The sequence below is a fragment of the Oryx dammah genome, unplaced genomic scaffold (genome assembly GCF_014754425.2).
Source record: "Oryx dammah isolate SB20612 unplaced genomic scaffold, SCBI_Odam_1.1 HiC_scaffold_28, whole genome shotgun sequence".
Taxonomy (NCBI): domain Eukaryota; kingdom Metazoa; phylum Chordata; class Mammalia; order Artiodactyla; family Bovidae; genus Oryx; species Oryx dammah.
In genome coordinates, this window is record NW_024070212.1 from 66,929,150 (window position 1) to 66,950,794 (window position 21,645).

A 21,645-nucleotide genomic window follows, 5' to 3' on the forward strand; every position below is an offset into this window, starting at 1 on the left:
AGGGTTACAGTATGACTTCCTGTGATTTTATTTCTATATCATTGCCTTAAATAGCAATGAGTAAATCTTCTAAATTATGTTGTAAGACTTCTTGCCCACGAAGCAATATATTCTGTAGTCTCATTGACAAAGTTTTTAAAAGACCATCCTTGCAGTCTTTGCATCAGTGGGGATATCACTGCTATGAGCCCAGGGTTTACAGAACACTGGCGAAAATTCTGAGGTACATCGACTTGGAAGGATTTGACCTACTACTCTCAGATTACATTGCATTTGTGGAAAAATCAAGATGCCGTTTCGAACTAAAATTTAACCTTGAATTTACTGAAATATGTGTGAATACAATTCTGTACTGGGTTTTCGCCAGAAAAGGTAATCCTGATTTTGTGGAGCTGCTTCTCAAGAAGACAAAAGACTATGTTCAAGACAGAAGTTTTAACCTGGCACTGATATGGAGGTAATAATCTCCTATGTTTTCAACAAAAAAGGAGAAAATTTCTCTTTAAGGGATTATACTACTCCTTTTTTTCTAAAATGTATATGCATAGTGACTATATAAGGAATCCTGACTTGATTGTCCATTCATTTGTTCATTCCTTCATTATTTATTCAATATAATTTTGCCAATATGTACATGATTATGTGTCAATAAATTACAAGTGGTTTGCTCTATAGAGCTTACATGTTAGTGCTCAAGATAATGAAACATTAGACAACCTAGATTTGTGTAACTAGTCAAAGACATTGCTTTTGTAATGCTATGCTCTTTTCTTTTTGAGAATATTGAAAATGTTTACCTATAATATCATGTATATAAACTGACTTCCAAAGTATAATTCAGAGTCTAAACACATATTCACTTAGTAATACTTATTAAACATTATAATTCTCTTTTTATGTTAATATTATTGGCAAATTTGACATCAAATTCCCCAGAGTTGACTACAATGAAAGTCAAATACCTGATTCAATCTGCTATGGAATCACATTTACATATAATCCAAACATGGCAATCTAGCTAATGAATATTACTGAGGATCTTATCAGAATAAAATATCTAACATGACCTCTTTGTAGTCTGTAATACAGATTTTAAAGTTACTTAGTTTGCACTAACTCCAATTTACTTTTTGGTTTGAATATCTAATGAACAGAATAGATGTGCCTATGTTCACTCATTCAACAAAATATTTATCACCTTACTATATACGAGGCACTGTACTTACCACAATGATAGAACTATGTATGTAATGAAAAATAAGACAGATAAGATCAGTTTAAGACTAAACCAATTTCAATTCTTCCTGAAGCAGTGTTGTTTTCTTGATGGTGTATTATGTGGTCCTATGTGGTGTTAGAGAACCACTAGATTACTTTCCTTAATAATAACCAATCATAACCCAAGTACAAAAACTGAGAGCTGAATTCTGCAATATCAATAAATAAAACTCCCAAATAGCACTTTTTCATTGTTTTAAGGGCCATTATATATGTAACTATAGCAGAGATCAGCAACTTCTAACAATGAGTATCACTAACTGGACTAAGTAGTGCCTTTGTGTATCCCTGACAGGCCTATAGGAAAGAAAAATGAAATGAAGCAGAGGAAGAGAGGATTAAGTTTTTACAAAGGTTAATGGGGGAGTGGAGGGCAAGGGAAAACTGAAAAGAAAGAACAGAAAATGAAAAAGAAACACACAGTGGGACATAAGAGTGTGCCATTAACAATTGTTTTGATAAACTGTTTTAAGATTCATATATTTTGACTTAGATGCATCCTCAAGGTAAAACACCTTGCAGACCAATTCTGTGTACCACAGCTTTTTGGATCTTTCAGAGTCACAGAACTTTAAATTCAAATGGAACCTAAGAATTCATTAACAAACCTCCCCCAGCCCCTCTTCCTGGACAACAACTCCCATAATGTATCCCTGGTTGCTGCTCACCTGGTCTCTGCTTTTGAACAACACTAGTAGTAGTGAGTTAACTATTTCCTGAGATAAACCATTCCTTTACCAGGGACCCTTCTCTGTCCTAGCCATCCACTTCCCTCTCAAAGATTTTACCCAGTCCCACGACTTTAAATATCATCATATGTCAATGACTCCTAAATCTTTATCTCCAGCCCTGACCTCTCCTCTGAGCCCCAGACTCCTCTTATATTAGGCTGTTGGCTCAACATCTAAAATTTAACAGAAACAAAACAGAGTATCGATCTAAGTTACCCTCTGCCTGCTAACTTGCTCCTTCTCTTGAATTCTCCACTAGATTAACAGCCTCTGTTGCTCAGGTCAGAAATCTAGGACTTATTCTTGTTTCTTCTCTTTGTTTCACAACACATCAGCAAATCTTGTTGACTTTATCTCTAAAACATATCCCAATTAGTTATACTTTTCATCTCCTCCATTCCTAACCTAGGTGAAGCCACCGTTACTTCTTACCTAGATAACTCCAAAAGACTCCTAGAAATCTTCCAGCTTCCATTCTTCCTTCTTACAATCCATTCTTGAGGCAGCAGCCTGAGTGACCTTTTAAAAATGTCAAATAGGCCATACCTCTCATGCTTAAAATCATCCAAAGTTTTCCCACTACCAGTAGAAAAAATTCAAAGTCAATATCCATTTTTTAAAATTCCCATACAATCTATCCCCAAATTCAACCTCCGAAATCTATTCTTATGTCACTCTTCCTTGAACACTATATTCCAACCATGCATTGGTTGTCCACTATATACTCTTGCTAAAAGTAAGCTCCAGGAGAAACTTCCCAGGTGGTCCAGTGGTTAAGACTCTGTGCTTCAAATGCAGGGGGTGCAAGTGTGATCCCTGGTTGAGGGACTAAGATCCCACATGCCATGTGGTGTGTCAAAAAAAAAAAATTCCTCCACGAAAGGAGGAAGTTTGACTACTTCAACAGTGAATCCTCAGTGCCTAGAACTATCCAGATACATAGCAAGTGGTTAATCGAGATTGTATTCGATGAAAAGTGAATTTTTATACTGTTTAGATTCTTCTTTCTCATAGTGCACTGAATTCTGTCTCCATTTCTCCAACTCTCCCCCCAGAAATATAAAGAACAAAGTCTACTCACTCTGTCTCCTATATGAAAACCTCTCAAATATTTGAACAAAGTTATTATGACCCCATAAAGAATATCTTAAGTTTCCTACTATCTGTTTTTTATTTCCATAACAGCATCACTCTTTGGTCACCTCCCCTTGCATACACTCCAGTTTGATAATTTCCCTAATACAATCATAAAGTGTATAAATAGGACCCTGGGGAAAAAAAAGACAGAATTAGCGAGGGAAAAGAACTTAAAGTTTGTTCATTTTTGCTTATTTATTATAGCAAAAATAAATGCTACTGTATGACAGACTGTAAGTGGTTAAAGAGAGAAAATATCATTCAGTTAAAATAATAGCAAGTGTTTAGCATTTTCTAAGTGCTAGGCATTGTGTTATTTGTTGGGGACACAAAAACAAAGTAGAAATATTTCCTAATTTTGGAGAGCTCACAGACTAGTAAGCAGGCCATGAAAAGAATAATTACACTATAAATTCAGAAACAGAAGTATGTACAGGTAGAAAGAATATAGGACATTGTTAACACTATTGGGGAGGAGCAGATATCTAGAAGGCTCTTTAGAAGTGATGCCTTAAACTGATTTTTCAAAGATAAAAAGAAGTCTTCCCTGTCTTTCCCTTGAAGAAATGTAATCTAGGCAGAAAGAGGCTGACTAAAGCCAAGAGAGACACAAACACATTTTATCCATTGACTACAGGCAACTCAGAAACTGCTAGAGAATGAGATGGAAATCAAGTAATAGTGAGCAATAAGGCCTAAAAGTGAAACTATGAAAGATTTTGTAGGCCATACTAAGAAATCTAAAATTTACACCATGGGTGATGCCCAGTCAGTGAAGATCAGAATTGTAGTATGAAAAGATTAACCAGCTCTCATCTGAAGACTGGACTGTGGGAAGAAAGGCTGCAGCTGGAGCTGACAGACCAGTTAGTAGCAGACTGCTCATCTGCATATTCAGAATTTCTATGTAGAAAATGTTGAGGGACACATCTGATTTAAAAGAGGCAGGTGGTTAGAGGAGTTGCTTGAAGCTGAATTTGCATAGCATGCTCAGTATGTTAACTAAGATTATTTGGGTATTTATAATAATTTGGGAGGAAGAACTAATTCTGCTCTACTACCATCACCCCCCACACACAGCCCCTAGCCACCTTTTGTTATCATAACTGTCCAGGTAAATTATAATGAGGACTTAAAACAATAGCAATGGGAAAAGAAGAGACATTACTAAACAGAATAACCAGAATTACAGTAGGTGATCAGAAGTAGAGGATGAAAGAGGAAGAAGAGTTAAACTTCAGATTTATAAATTTTGAGACTGATTGATGATTATATTAGTTTCCTTTTGCTGCTATAACAAACTGCTACAAGCTTAGCGGCTTAAAAAAAGATAAATATATTATTTTATATTTCTGATGATCAAAAGTCCAAAACAAGGTTACAATGGCTCATATCAAGATGTCACAAGACAGATTCCTTCTGGAGGCTCTAGCTAGAGGCATTAGCTGCTTTTGCCAGTTTCTAAAGCCTGCTTACATTCCTTTGTTCATTTGTATGGAACAATGAAAGACTATCAACAGCCAAAGCAACCTTGATAAAGAAGAAAAAAGCTAGAGGTATCGTACGCCCTGATTTCAAACTATACTACAAACTATAGTAATCAAAACTGTATAATAATGGCATTACAAAAAAAAACAGATAACATACATCAGTGGAACAGAATTGAATGTCTAAAAATAAACCCATGCTTTTATGGTCAATCAATCCTGTGGTCATGTATGGATGTGAGAGTTGGACTGTGAAGAAGGCTGAGTGCCAAAGAATTGATGCTTTTGAACTGTGGTGTGGGAGAAGACTCTTGAGAGACCCTCGGACTGCAGGGAGATCCAACCAGTCCATTCTGAACGAGATCAGCCCTGAGATTTCTTAGAAGGAATGATGCTAAAGCTGAAACTCCAGTACTTTGGCCACCTCATGCAAAGAGTTGACTCATTGGAAAAGACTTTGATGCTGGGAGGGATTGGGGGCAGGAGGAGAAGGGGACGACAGAGGATGAGATGGCTGGATGGCATCACCGACTCGATGGATGTGAGTCTGAGTGGACTCCCGGAGTTGGTGATGGACAGAGAGGCCTGGCGTGCTGCGATTCATGGGGTCGCAAAGAGTCGGACATGACTGTGGGACTGAACTGAACTGAACTGAACTGAATCTATAACAAAGGAAGCAAGAATATACAACGGGGAAAAGACAGTCTCTTCAATAAATGGTGTTGGGAAAATAGGATAGCCACACAAACTGACCACATTGTTACACTATATACAAAAATAAACTCAAAATTTATTTATAACTGAAATATGAGACCAGAAAGTATAAAAATTCTAGAAGAAAACATCAGTTCAGCTTAGTTCAGTCACTCAGTTGTGTCCAACTCTTTGCGACCCCAGGAATCACAGCATGCCAGGCCTCCCTGTCCATCAACAACTCCCGGAGTTCACTCAGACCCACATCCATCGAGTCAGTGATACCATCCAGTCATCTCATCCTCTGTTGTCCCCTTCTCCTCCTGCCCCCAATCCCTCCCAGCATCAGAGACTTTTCCAATGAGTCAACTCTTCACATGAGGTGGCCAAAGTACTGGAGTTTCAGCTTTAGCGTCATTCCTTCCAAAGAAATCCCAGGGCTGATCTCCTTCAGAATGGACTGATTGGATCTCCTTGCAGTCCAAGGGACTCTCAAGAGTCTTCTCCAACACCACAGTTCAAAAGCATCAATTCTTCGGCGCTCAGCCTTCTTCACAGTCCAACTCTCACATCCATACATGACCACTGGAAAAACCATAGCCTTGACCAGACGGACCTTAGGCGGCAAAGTAATGTCTCTGCTTTTGAATATGCTATCTAGGTTGGTCATAACTTTTCTTCTAAGGAGTAAGCGTCTTTTAATTTCAGGGCTGCAGTCACCAACTGGAGTGATTTTGGAGCCCCCAAAAATAAAGTCTGACGCTGTTTCCACTGTTTCTCCATCTATTTCCCATGAAGTGATGGGACCAGATGCCATGATCTTCGTTTTCTGAATGTTGAGCTTTAAGCCAACTTTTTCACTTTCCACTTTCACTTTCATCAAGAGGCTTTTTAGTTCCTCTTCAGTTTTTGCCATAAGGGTGGTGTCTTCTGCATATCTGAGGTGATTGATATTTCTCCCAGCAATCTTGATTCCAGCTTGTGTTTCTTCCAGCCCAGCGTTTCTCATGATGTACTCTGCATATAAGTTAAATAAGCAGGGTGACAATATACAGGCTTGACGTACTCCTTTTCCTATTTAGAACAAGTCTGTTGTTCCATGTCCAGTTCTAACTGTTGCTTCCTGACATGCATACAGATTTCTCAAGAGGCAGGTCAGGTGGTCTGGTATTCCCATCTCGTTCAGAATTTTCCACAGTTTATTGTGATCCACAGTCAAAGGCTTTGGCATAATCAATAAAGCAGAAATAGATGTTTTTCTGGAACTCTCTTGCTTTTTCCATGATCCAGCGGATGTTGGCAATTTGATCTCTGGTTCCTCTGCCTTTTCTAAAACCAGCTTGAACATCTGGAAGTTCATGGTTCACATATTGCTGAAGCCTGGCTTGGAGAATTTTGAGCATTACTTTACTAGCATGTGAGATGAGTGCAACTGTGCAGTAGTTTGAGCATTCTTTGGCATTGCCTTTCCTTGGGATTGGAATGAAAACTGACCTTTTCCAGTCCTGTGGCCACTGCTGAGTTTTTCAAATTTGCTGGCATATTGAGTGCAGCACTTTCACAGCATCATCTTTCAGAATTTGAAAGAGCTCTACTGGAATTCCATCACCTCCACCAGCTTTGTTTGTAGTGATGCTTTCTAAGGCCCACTTGACTTCATATTCCAGGATGGCTGGCTCTAGATGAGTGATCACACCATCGTGATTATCTGGGTCATGAAGATCTTTTTTGTAAGGTTCTTCTGTGTATTGTTGCCACCTCTTCTTAATATCTTCTGCTTCTCTTAGGTCCATACCATTTCTGTCCTTTATTGAGCCCATCTTTACATGAAATGTTCCCTTGGTATCTCTAATTTTCTTGAAGAGATTTCTAGTCTTTCCCATTCTGTTGTTTTCCTCTATTTCTTTGCATTGATCACTGAGAAAGTCTTTCTTATCTCTTCTTGCTATTCTTTGGAACTCTGTATTCAGATGTTTATATCTTTCCTTTTCTTCTTTGCTATTTGATTCTCTTCTTTTCACAGCTATTTGTAAGGCCTCCTCAGACAGCCATTTCGCTTTTTTGCATTTCTTTTCCATGGGGATGGTCTTGATCCCTGTCTCCTGTACAATGTCATGAACCTCATTCCATAGTTCATTAGGCACTCTGTCTATCAGATCTAGTCCCTTAAATCTATTTCCCACTTCCACTGTATAATCATAAGGGATTTGACTTAGTTCATACCTGAATGGTCTAGTGGTTTTCCCTACTTTCTTCAATTTCAGTCTGAATTTGGTAATAAGGAGCTCATGATCTGAGCCACAGTCAGCTCCTGGTCTTGTTTTTGTTGACTGTATAGTGCTTCTCCATCTTTGGCTGCAAAGAATATAATCAGTCTGATTTCGGTGTTGACCATCTGGTGATGTCCCTGTGTAGAGTCTTCTCTTGTGTTGTTGCAAGAGGGTGTTTGCTATGACCAGTCCATTTTCTTGGCAAAACTCTGTTAGTTTTTGCCCTGCTTCATTCCGCATTCCAGGGTCAAATTTGCCTGTTACTCCAAGTGTTTCTTGACTTCCTACTTTTGCATTCCATTCCCCTATAAAGAAAAGGATATCTTTTTGGGTGTTAGTTCTAAAAGGTATTGTAGGTCTTCATAGAACCGTTCAACTTCAGCTTCTTCAGCATTACTGGTTGGGGCATAGAATTGGATTACTGTGATATTGAATGGTTTGCCTTGGAAATGAACAGAGATACATTAGTCTTAGCAATATTTTCTTAAATACATATCCTCAGTCAAAGGCAACAAAAGCAAAAATAAACAGATGGAACTACATCATAATAAAAAAGCTTTTTGATAGCAAAGGAAAGCATCAACAAAATGGAAAGGCTACCTACTGAGTAAGGGGAGATATGTACAATATATCCAATCAAAGGTTAATATCAAAAACATGTAAAAAACTCAATATTATAAGAATAAAATTTTGAAAAAGGGCTGGAGACCCAATAGGTGTTTTCCAAGGAAGACATACACATGGCTTATAGACACGAAAAGAGACTCAACATCACTAGTATCAGAGTGTGTACATGTGCGCACACATATTCAATCAGTTCACTTCAGTCACTGAGTCATATCTGGCTCTTTGTGACCTGATGAACCACAGTACACCAGGCCTCTCTATCCATCATCAACTCCCGGAGTCCACCAAGACCCAAGTCCATTGAGTCGGTGATGCCATCCAACCATCTCATCCTCTGTCTTCCCCTTTTCCTCCCACCCCCAATCTTTCCCAGCATCAGGGTCTTTTCAAATGAGTCAGCTCTTCGCATCAGGTGGCCAAGGTATTGGAGTTTCAGGTTCAACATCAGTCCTTCCAATTAACACTCAGGACAGATCAGCTTTAGGATGGACTGGTTAGATCTCCTTGCAGTCCAAGGGACTCTCAAGAGTCTTCTCTAAAACCACAATTTAAAAGAATCAATTCTTCAGCACTTAGCTTTCTTCACAGTCCAACTCTCACATCCATACATGACTACTGGAAAAACCATAGCCTTGACTAGACGGACCTTTGTTGGCAAAGTAATGTCTCTGCTTTTGAATATGCTATCTAGGTTGGTCATAACTTTCCTTCCAAGGAGTAAGTGTCTTTTAATTTGATGGCTGCAGTCACCATCTGCAGTGATTTTGTAGCCCCCCAAAATAAAGTCAGCTGCTGTTTCCACTGTTTCCCCATCTATTTCCCATGAAGTGATGGGACTGGATGCCATGATCTTAATTTTCTGAATGTTGAATTTTAAGTCAACTTTTTCACTCTCCTCTTTCACTTTCATCAAGAGGCTCTTTAGTTCTTCTTCACTTTCTGCCGTAAGAGTGGGTCATCTACATATCTGAGGTTATTGATATTTCTCCTGGTAATCTTGATTCCAGCTTGTGCTTCTTCCAGCCCAGCGTGTCTCATGATATACTCTGCATAGAAGTTAAATAAGCAGGGTGACAATATTCAGGCTTGACGTACTCCTTTTCTTATTTGGAACCAGTCTGTTGTTCCATGTCCAGTTCTAACTGTTGCTTCTTGACCTGCATACAGGTTTCTCAAGAGGCAGGTCAGGTGGTCTGGTATTCCCATCTCGTTCAGAATTGTCCACAGTTTATTGTGATCCACACAGTCAAAGGCTTTGGTATAGTCAAAGAAGCAGAAATGGATGTTTTTCTGGAACTCTCTTGCTTTTTCCATGATCCAGCGGATGTTGGCAATTTGATCTCTGGTTCCTCTGCCTTTTCTAAAACCAGCTTGAACATCTGGAAGTTCATGGTTCACGTATTGCTGAAGCCTGGCTTGGAGAAATTTGAGCATTACTTTACTAGCATGTGATATGAGTGGAATTGTGCTGTAGTTTGAGCATTCTTTGGCATTGCCAATGAAAAGAAGATAGGACGCTGAAAGATAAACTGCCCAGGTTGGTAGGTGCCCAATATGCTACTAGAGATCAGTGGAGAAATAACTGCAGAAAGAATGAAGGGATGGAGCCAAAGTGAAAACAACAACCAGCTGTGGATGTGACTGGTGATAGAAGCAAGGTCCAATGCTGTAAAGAGCAATATTGCATAGGAACCTGGAATCTTAGGTCTATGAAACAAGGCAAATTGGAAGTGGTCAAACAGGAGATGGCAAGAGTGAATGTCCACATTCTAGGAATCAGAGAACTAAGATGGATTGAAGTGGGTGAATTTAACTCAGATGACCATTATATCTACTACTGCGGGCAGGAATCCCTTACAAGAAATGGAGTACAGTTTCCCACAGGTTTTGGGTTGTTGTGTTTTCATTTTCATTTGTTTCTATGCATATTTTGATTTCTTTTTTTATTTCTTCTGTGATTTGTTGGTTATTCAGCAGCGTGTTGTTCAGCCTACATATGTTGGAATTTTGAATAGTTTTTCTCCTGTAATTGAGATCTAATCTTACTGCATTGTGGTCAGAAAACATGCTTGGAATGATTTCAGTTTTTTGAATTTATCAAGGCTAGATTTACGGCCTAGGATGTGATCTATCCTGGAGAAGGTTCCGTGTGCACTTGAGAAAAAGGTGAAATTCATTGTTTTGGGGTGAAATGTTCTATAGATATCAATTAGGTCTAACTAGTCCATTGTATCATTTAAAGTTTGTGTTTCCTTGTTAATTTTCTGTTTAGTTGATCTATCCATAGGTTTGAGTGAGGTATTAAAGTCTCACACTATTATTGTGTTATTGTTAATTTCCCCTTTCATATTTGTTAGCATTAGCCTACATATTGTGGTGCTCCTATGTTGGGTGCATAGATATTTATAATTGTTATATCTTCTTCTTGGATTGATCCTTTGATCATTATGTAGTGTCCTTCTTTGTCTCTTTTCACAGCCTTTGTTTTAAAGTCTATTTTATCTGATATGAGTATTGCTACTCCTCCTTTCTTTCGGTCTCTGTTTGCGTGGAATATCTTTTTCCAGCCCTTCACTTTCAGTCTGTACGTGTCCCTTGTTTTGAGGTGAGTCTCTTGTATACAACATATATAGGGGTCTTGTTTTTGTATCCATTCAGCCAGTCTTTGCCTTTTGGTTGGGGCATTCAACCCATTTATGTTTAAGGTAATTACTGATAAGTATGATCCCATTGCCATTTACTTTATTGTTTTGGGTTCAAGTTTATACACCCTTTTTATGTTTCCTGTCTAGAGAAGATCCTTTAGCATTTGTTGGAGAGCTGGTTTGGTGGTGCTGAATTCTCTCAGCTTTTGCTTGTCTGTAAAGTTTTTGATTTCTCCTTCATATTTGAATGAGATCCTTGCTGAGTACAGTAATCTGGGCTGTAATTTTCTTTCATCACTTTAAGTATGTCCTGCCATTCCCTCCTGGCCTGAAGAGTTTCTATTGAAAGGTCAGCTGTTATCCTTATGGGAATCCCCTTGTGTGTTATTTGTTGTTTTTCCCTTGCTGCTTTTAATATTTGTTCTTTGTGTTTGATCTTTGTTAATTTGATTAATATGTGTCTTGGGGTGTTTCACCTTGGGTTTATCCTGTTTGGGACTCTCTGGGTTTCTTGGACTTGGGTGATTATTTCCTTTCCCATTTTAGGGAAGTTTTCAACTATTATCTCCTCAAGTATTTTCTCATGGTCTTTCTTTTTGTCTTCTTCTTCTGGGACTCCTATGATTCGAATGTTGGGGTGTTTAACACTGTCCTGGAGGTCTCTGAGTTTGTCCTCATTTCTTATAATTCATTTTCCTTTTTTCCTCTCTCATTCATTTATTTCTACCATTCTATCTTCTACTTCACGGATCTTATCTTCTGCCTCCGTTATTCTAATATTTGTTCCCTCCAGAGTGTTTTTTATCTCATTTATTGAAAAAGGAACCCTCTTACACTGTTGGTGGGAATGCAAACTAGTATAGCCACTATGGAGAACAGTGTGGCGATTCCTTAAAAAAATGGAAATAGAACTGCCTTATGACCCAGTAATCCCACTACTGGGCATACACACCAAGAAAACCAGAATTGAAAGAGACACGTGTACCCCAATGTTCATCACAGCACTGTTTATAATAGCCAGGACATGGAATCAACCTAGATGTCCGTCAGCAGATGAAAGGATATGAAAGCTGTGGTACATATACACAATGGATTATTACTCAGCCATTAAAAAGAATACATTTGAATCAGTTCTAATGAGGTGGATGAAACTGGAGCCTATTATACAGAGTGAAGTAAGCCAGAAAGAAAAACACCAATACAGTATACTAATGCATATATATATGGAATTTAGAAAGATGGTAATGATAACCCTGTATGTGAGACAGCAAAAGAGACACAGATGTATAGAACAGTCTTTTGGACTCTGTGGGAGAGGGAGAGGGTGGGATGATTTAGGAGAATGGCATTGAAACATGTATAATTTCAAATATGAAATGAATCACCAGTCCAGGTTCGATGCATGATACAGGATGCTTCGGCTGGTGCACTGGGGTGACCCAGAGGGATGGTACAGGGGAGGGAGGTGGGAAGAGGGGTTCAGGATGGGGAACACGTGTACACCCGTGGCGGATTCATGTTGATGTATGGCAAAATCAATACAATATTGTAAAATAATTAGCCTCCAATTAAAATAAATAAATTTATTTTTAAAAAAAGACATGGAGTAACCATCATGGTCAACAAAAGAGTCCGAAATGCAGTTCTTGGGTGCAATTCAAAAACGACAAAATGATTTCTGTTCATTTCCAAGGCAAACCATTCAACATCACGGTAATCCAAATCTATGCCCCGACCAGTAACACTGAAGAAGCTGAAGTTGAATGGCTTTATGAAGACCTACAAGACCTTTTAGAACTAACACCCAAAAAAGATATCCTTTTCATTATAGGGGACTGGAATGCAAAAGTAGGAAATTAAGAAACACCTGGAGTAACAGGCAAATTTGGCCTTGGAATGCGGAATGAAGCAGGGCAAATAATAGAGTTTTGCCAAGAGAACGCACTGATCATAGCACACATATTAGAGAAATGCAAATTAAAACCGTAATGAGATCACTTCCCACTTGTCAGAATGTTTGTTATCAAAAAGACAACAAATAAGTGTTAATCAAAAGAAAAGGGAAACTTTGTGCACTGTGGCTGAAAATGTAGACTGTGCAGTCACTGTGGAAAACAGTATGTAGGTTCCTCAAAAAATTAATAATAGTGTTACCATAGGACTCAGCAAGTTCACTTCTGGGTATTTATGTGAAGAAAATTAAAACATGAATTCAAAAAGATATATGCATGTCTATGTTCATTGCAGCATTATTTACAGGACCCAAGTTATGGAAGTAACCTAAGTAACCATAGTAGATAAAGAAGTCATATCTGTGTATATACACATAAATACAATGGATTATTACTCATCCTATTTGTGATAACATCAACAGATTTAGAAGACATTCAGTTCAGTTCAGTTCAGGTCAGTCACTCTGTCGTGTCCAACTCTTTGCAACCCCATGAATTGCAGCAAGCCAGGCCTCCCTGTCCATCACCAAATCCCGAAGTTCATTCAGACTCACGTCCATCGAGTCAGTGATGCCATCCAGCCATCTCATCCTCTGTCGTCCCCTTCTCCTCCTGCCCCTAATCCCTCCCAGCATCAAAGTCTTTTCCAATGAGTCAACTCTTTGCATGAGGTGGCCAAAGTATTGGAGTTTCAGCTTCAGCATCATTCCTTGCAAAGAATACCCAGGGCTGATCTGCTTCAGAATGGACTGGTTGGATCTCCTCACAGTCCAAGGGACTCTCAAGAGTCTTCTCCAACACCACAGTTCAAAAGCATCAATTCTTCAGCACTCAGCTTTCTTCACAGTCCAACTCTCACATCCATACATGACCACTGGAAAAGTCATAGCCTTGACTAGACAGACATTACACTAAGTAAATAATTTAAATAGAGAAAAACAAATACTATATTATTTCACTTACATGTAGAATCTAAAAAACAAAACAAATGAACAGCAACAAAAAAAGGAAACAGACTCATAGATACAAACTATTGGTTTTAGGGCAGCAGGGTTAGGAGTTGGAAGAAATAGGTAAAGGAGATTAAGAGGTACAAACTTCAAGTTATAAAATAAGTAATGGGGATGTAATTTGCAGCATCGAGGATATAGTCAATAATATCATAATAACTTTGCACAGTAACAGATGATGAATTGTAGTGATCAGTTCATAATGTATTTAATATTTGATATTAAATATCAAACCATTATGTTATATACCTGAAAACATATTAACCACACTTCAATTAAAAATAAAATAAAATTGACAAATGCCCTTACTGTACCTTCTTAGCACTTCCATACTTATCCTGCCTTACTTTTTATTTTTCCCCACAATATTTATCAGAACCTCTACATACTATAAAATTATCTTGTCTGCTGTGATCATTCTGTATTGTTTGTTTCCGCTCACTGCTGTATTAGCAAGAAAAGAGGTATCTTTGTTTTTTCACTCATATATCCCAAGTACCCAAAAGAGTGCCTGGCATACAGTATGCAATCAATAAGTTTTTGTTGAATAAATTAATAACAGAGACATTACTTTGCCGACTAAGGTCCATCTAGTCAAAGCTATGGTTTTTCCAGTAGTCATGTATGGATGTGAGAGTTGGACTGTGAAGAAGGCTGAGCGCTGAAGAATTGATGCTTTTGAACTGTGGTGTTGGAGAAGACTCTTGAGAGTCCCTTGGACTGCAAGGAGATCCAACCAATCCATTCTGAAGGAGATCAGCCCTGGGATTTCTTTGGAAGGAATGATGCTAAAGCTGAAGCTCCAGTACTTTGGCCACCTCATGCAAAGAGTTGACTCATTGGAAAAGACTTTGATGCTGGGAGGGATTGGGGGCAGGAGGAGAAGGGGACGACAGAGGATGAGATGGCTGGATGGCATCACTGACTTGATGGACGTGAGTCTGAGTGAACTCTGGGAGTTGGTGAAGGACAGGGAGGCCTGGCGTGCTGCGATTCATGGGGTGACAAAGAGTCGGGCACGACTGAGCGACTGAAATGAACTGAACTGAATTCATGTTACTGTCATAGATGAAATTGCCTGAGAATAGTTAGTCAGAAGAAAATAGTCAAAAGGCCACATTTACTTTACTCAGATGTTAAGGGCAGAGAAAGAGGGATCAGTGAAAGAGGGTTGAGAATGAATAGTCAAAGAGGTAGCTGCATCTTAAACAGAATGGTCCCACTGAGCCATGGGAAAATATCTCAAGAAAGTCAACTGTGTCAAATATCAGAGATAAAATTATTGTGAAGAAACATATATTGAATTGGCAGTCAGACCAAAAGAGAAATACTAGGAAACATTTTAGAAATAACTATTATAGCTGCAAAACAGAATCATTCTCTGTATATCTCTATGGAAATATTGTATCCCATTTCGTAACTGTGTATATGACAGGTTTTCAGATACAGAGGGTTCAGTTCATTAAGCTCACATTTAAAAACTGATTCTTGACTTGCTTGCCTCCCTCCATCCATATAAGTACTGTTATAATTAACTGTCAGTACAGATTAAGCAAATTTTGGTTTACAATAACATGGTCTTTAAACGTGAGGATTAATCATATGCCATTTGGGTACAGACTAGACATTCAAATCTCATTTTAAACCTATTTGAGTTTTAGTTATGTTTCAACATTTTTGGTCCAAAGTATCTTCTACAGATAATCTTAATCTTAATATCTTAAAATCAGCTAATATCTCGAAATCTTAAAAAGTTCCACTTATGGTATTTTTTGCCCCCTAAGTCCCCTAAATCCTAATATTTATGACTCTTAAGTCAAATATCTTAAGAGTTAGCAAGATGAATAAATGAGATTGTTCTTGAAAATTCTAAGTGATTACACTTCACCAAAAATCTTATTAGGTCCAAAGCTATAGAAGAAATTAATAATATTTTAATAATATTAAAATTAAATATTTTAATTTTAATTAATTAAAAAATAATAATATTTTTCAGGATAATAGTAAAAAAAATCCCTTAACATATACTTGAGTATCTACTATGGGCCAAGCATTGTTCTAGGCATTTAGGGATATAATAGCATACTAAACAGACAAAAAGCATTGTCCCATAGAACTTAAAATTTTATAGTTTATCTTGCCCACCCATTTATTTTAAAGAAAAGAAAATGAAAGATTAGAGACATTAAGCAATTGTCTAAAATGATAAGGGCTTAATGGAGCTACATACAAAGAGCCATAAGGAGTAAGACAAAATCAGGCAATCAAAGAACACTTTGCAAAAGTTTATTTGATAGAGTCTTATACAATCAGCAAGACTTGCCCCAGAATTTAAAGTGGAAGGGAAGAACACACACAAATCCAAGAAACATAGAAAACTTGAAGGCAGTTGTGATTTGGGAAAGTGAATACCAATAATCAGGAGAAAGAATACAGAGGTAGTTTAGAAATTGAATTTTGCATATGTTAGAAGTATTTGTGAAAAAGAGGAAATGTTCAGGACAATATTGATCTGGAGGTGACTCTAGGAGAGAGTTTATATATACTTTATATAGAATTAAATGGATATGTATAGTATCACTGGCAGAGTGTTAACAAAATCTTACTTCTTAATTTCTAAAACGCTATTCTGCACTGCACATTTTTTTTAAAATCATAAAACTTGGCATTTCAGAGTTCAGTGAAGCTTTGAAGATAGACTTTTGGTCTAGTAATTTTCATGCTGTACTTTTTGGAGTTCCTGACAAGAACCACAGGGGAATTCTCTAGGACCCCAAATACACATCAACAAGAGAATTTATCTAATACAGAACATACATTTTAGATAGCAAATTCTTGCATAACAACACTCCAATGTTGGTTTATATCTGTAAATGAAACATTCTTTCCAATCTTTATTGCCAAACATCCACTAATCAAGTCTTAGCACCAGGATAACCTACAGGCAATGAGTATTCTAGGTAGAGTTGAGTGCCTCTCCTCAATGCTTTTACAGTATCTTAAGCATGTTTCTATCATAGCAATTATCATCTTGCATTGAAGTTTTTAAAATTAGTTGCTATTTTCCTTACTAGACCATAATAAGCATCTTTCATCTCTGCAAATCTAGTACTTAGTACACTCTGGACAAGCGTTAAATAAATTAGCTAATGAATGCCTAAGCAAATGAACACATAAATAAATGCATGAGGAAAGGGAGACTCAAAGAGGCTGACTTACCCAATGTCACACATCTTATTAGGAGAACTGAAACCTAGAAACTAGAACTTATAAATCTCTACTGTTTTGGGCATTATATCATGTCACCTCTCATTTTAATTATTTGAAATCCTAAATTTCTTTTTGAATAATGCTCTCCTTGATAGGTATAATTGTCTAAAACTAATATTTATAGTTTGTATGTGGTTTTGGACTATATCAGTATTTTATTAGACCAATCAAGAGAATTCCAGAGACAGGACTATGAGTAAAATTTCCCTTTCTTTGGTCCTAAAATCCATGTTCACTTGGCCAAATCAAGGCTTGATAATTAATTAAAACAATCCCCTATGGTTGATTCTACCATGTCCTATTTACATATCTTGACCAATTTAATAGCAAACATAAATGTCCATGAACTGAAATGACTGCAAGAACTACATACAATTAAAAAAAAATAAATTTTTCATTTCTGTCATAATAGAGCATAAATTTTCAAGTCCACCCACCATATAGTACTCCAGGAAAAGCAAGATTTCAGAGAACTCTCAAAACTCTACTGAAGAAGGAAAATTAAATTCTGTCCTTGAGAGACCTGATATGGTCCTCATCATAATTTACATTTCTTCAACCTGAAAATACCAATTCTAATTTTATTAAAGTGAAAAAAATAGAATTAAGGTAGTTACACTGTTTCTTTTTTCAGTCTAATTTTCAAACTCAATTCAATCCCAAGCCTGATACATGGTTAAGAACAACAAAAACAAAAAGATATCAAAAGGGTCACATTGTTCTGTTAAAAAGTGAAATACAAAAGTGTGTCCTTCTATTCCATTTTAGATTTTCTAGAGCTATATCAATTTCATAATGCAACTTCTAATCACTATGGATTTCTCAAATGAGAAACAGAATTGCTATCACTAAAGTTAAATATTTTCCATACAATATAAATCTTTTTGTTTGTTTTTACACGTGTAAAAGGGGTTTAAGTATGTAGTAGGAGCTTTCTTATTTTTTAATCTTCAAGTTGGCCTAGATTCAGAGTGGAAAACTCTTTTTAAGACATATTGTATATAAAGGTAAAGTTATATTAAAGTTATTTAAGATAATACTATGATTTTAAGACAAACAGTTTACCACATTTCTTAATTCTACATTCAGTGAAGTCTTGTTTGTTTGTCTGGTTCACAGAACTTTCACTCCAGTATACTGTCCAAGCCCATTAAGTGGCATCACACCTCTACTTTACGTAGCTCAGACGAGACAATCCAATATCTTAAAAATACTCCTGCAATATGGAATCTTAGAAAGAGAAAATAACCCTGTCAACACTGTGTTAACAATATTGCTCTACCCTTCAAGAATGAGAATAATGGTTGATCATGAATTGGTAGACATCGAGGAAGATGCCAAAACATGTTTACTGCTCTGTTTCAGAGTGCTTTCCACCATTTCAATCAGGGAAATAGAGGTAAGCAAATATTGTACTTTGTACTTTGACTCAATTATTGATCAAGTTTAAGACAGAACTGTGAGGCAAGAATAAAGTCAATTTTAAACCTATGGATCCAGTGAAAATTAATCACTGAGTATATGCTTATAAATTAAAAACAAGTAGAATTCCAATTTTCTTGAACATTTACTCTTTTAGTTCATAATTTTATATCTTCTAAATATGAAATAATTTTTAAAAGTTAAATCTATAGTTTATTTTAGCATTTATTAAGTTGATGTATGTTATTATATCCTAATTACATGATAACCTGTTTATTAGGCTTTCTATATCTATTAAAATCACAACAAATTAAATTTTTAACAGACTTCTTTTCCTATAGAATATTTTAAAATAAAAGTTGCATTTCTCCCCACATAAAATCACATACCAAGAAACATATTTGCTTTTCAAAATTCCTGAACGATTTTAAGCATGAAAATATAAAGGCTTTAAATATTTGTTCAGTTGAAAATATCTATCCCTCAGAAATAAGAAGAGTTCTTTTTGATAAGGTTTAGGGAAAAAAACAACAAACAAACCACGCAACGGGCATGTTCACCGTGTCAAAATGAACTCAAGTTTCAGCATCAAACTGCATCAAGTTTATTAGTGTCAAAAAATAAGTCTGCTTAAGATAAAGAAGGTCGCCCTATAAATTTAAACCAGTCACATTACTAAAGAATTTAGCAATTCCACTTGTCTTTAAAGGTGTAACTTCAGAAATAAACTCCTAAGAAATATAATTCTGTTGCATCTTTAATTTTCTTAAGCCTCAACTATGTATATCAATCAAACACCCCTGGGCCAATTGGAAGCAGGGCAAATTGGCCAAATTGTAGCTCAGTTGTTAAAGAATCTGCCTGCAATGCAGGAGATGGGGTTAGATCCCTGGGTTGGGAAGATCCCCTGGAGAAGGAAAATGCAACCCACTCCAGTATTCTTGCCTGGAGAATTCCCATGCACAGAGGAATCTAGAAGGCTACAGTCCATGGGGTCACAAGAGTCAGACACCACTTAATGACTAAACTACCACCACCATTTTGGCAACCAATTTTAGGAATTTGCTTGTCCTTGTCCAGTGTTAGTTTTGTACCATTATTATAGGATTCTCAGGCATCTCTGTGAATGCTATTCCTGAAGTACACTCAAAATAGAACAGTATCAGTAGTAGGATAGTGAGTTGATCAAAATCTTTGCCTGAATGGCAAAGTTAAAGCTGGATTCCATCAACTGCAGTTTAATAAGTGAAGCAGCATTGAGCAAGAAGGTGAAAGATGGCATAAAAACCAGCTTAAAGAACACTTCAAATAATCTGCTTTGCATTACCACACTTCCCAGTTTTATTGTAAATATACATATACATATCTTTACTTCTAGACCACAGTTCTGTGAGCCCAGAGACTATGTCTGTTTTGTGTAGCCTAGCAATTATCCTAAGCACCAAGCTCACTGCTAAATATACACAAAATATTCTTTAAAAGATTACTTATTAATGAAAAATTATATATAATTTGTTAGTATCATACAATCTGTAGAGAAGTAATACAGTAGATGTCTTTTACTTCTGAATCAAGCTAATAACATTTGTCTTCTAGAACTAAATATTTAAAAGGTTACCTTAACTAAACCTTAAAAAGTCATCTTCATGGGGATGGACCTCTTGTCAGAACTTCTTGTGATTCAGCAGTATGAAATTTTACACTATAGTGATTGGCATTACCTGGCAGATTTATGTTGTCTGTGTGTATGTGCTTAGTTGCTTCAGTCATGTCTAACTCTTTGTGACTCTATGGACCATAGCCTCTAAAGGTTCCTCTGTCCATGGGGATTCTCCAGACAAGAATACTGGAGTCCCCTCCTCCAGGGGATCTTCCCAACTCAGGGACCGAACCTGCATCTTCTTATATCTACTGCATTGGCTAGAGCCTCCTGGGACCCCAAATCAACTAAATCAGAAATTCAGGAATAGAACCTCAGCACTGATAGTTTCTAAAGTCTCCTAGATAATTTCAGTTTATGGTCAAATTGGCAACACCCTAAGGGAGAAGCTAATAAACCATAAGTATATGATCTGTCTAAAATTAAAAACACAGAATCACTGTTGTAAGAAATAATGTTTTGTGTCCTTAGACACAAAAGACATTAAACTTTATATGTGATTTTGTGAATAAAATGGGTATAAAAATTCTTGACTCAGGCAAAAATGTTTTGGGGAAAAAAAGCATTATAAGGGTCAATAAACTTAAGATACAATTCTGTGAATTTAAATAAAAAATTAAAATGTTTATAATTTGGACAAATCCAGTGATTAATATTAAAAATTTAAAATATTTCTCTTTTCTTTAGATCCAGCTAAGTTTAGGAAGACGTCCAATTATTTCAAATTGGCTGGACTACATTCCTTCAACAAGATACAAAGATCCATGTGAACTATTACATCTTTGCAGAATAACCATCAGGGCTCAACTACTAACCAACAATATGCTCCCAAATGGAATATTTTCACTTCTAATTCCTGTTCGTCTACAGAACTATCTGAATTTAGAAAGCTAATGAACATCTTTTTGGCGTTCTTTAAGGATGCTCACTGTTGTATGGTTTAGAAGTTAATAAACTATTAACTTCACACAAATTTTTACTGCACTGAACATTCCATTAGAAAATATATTTTCACATCACATACTAAATGAATCACTTTTAAATCAGTATATGGCTGTACCCATTACTTATCTATATAGTGGAACAAATTATATGCATTTTTATAACATTTTAGGTTTACCCTTTTATTCCATTTTTAAAAGTTATTTTGGCCTTGGAGCATTCTTATTACTTGTGGAAAATCTGGTTATACTACTATCTAAGCTCTGAAGCTTTTAATATCAGTTTGTCCTAGGTTGCTGTTGTTAAGTCGCTTCAGTCGTGTCCGACTCTATGAGACCCCATAGACGGCAGCCCACCAGGCTCCCCTGTCCCTGGGATTCTCCAGGCAAGAACACTGGAGTGGGTTGCCATTTCCTTCTCCAGTGCATGAAAGTGAAAAGTGAAAGTGAAGTCGCTCAGTCGTGTCTGACTCTTAGCAACTCCATGAACTGCACAGCCCACCAGGCTCCTCTGTCCATGGG

At 36.9% G+C, this 21,645-nt stretch overlaps 1 protein-coding gene across 1 annotated transcript; it reads left to right on the top strand.

Annotated features, from left to right (window-relative positions):
- Positions 1-56: 56 nt before the first annotated feature.
- ASB17 (ankyrin repeat and SOCS box containing 17) lies at positions 57-21,076 on the top strand. Its single transcript, XM_040232543.1, has 3 exons — positions 57-457; positions 18,220-18,499; positions 20,870-21,076. Exons 1-3 carry the CDS (start codon positions 57-59, stop codon positions 21,074-21,076), a joined length of 888 nt encoding a protein of 295 aa, XP_040088477.1.
- Positions 21,077-21,645: the final 569 nt, after the last annotated feature.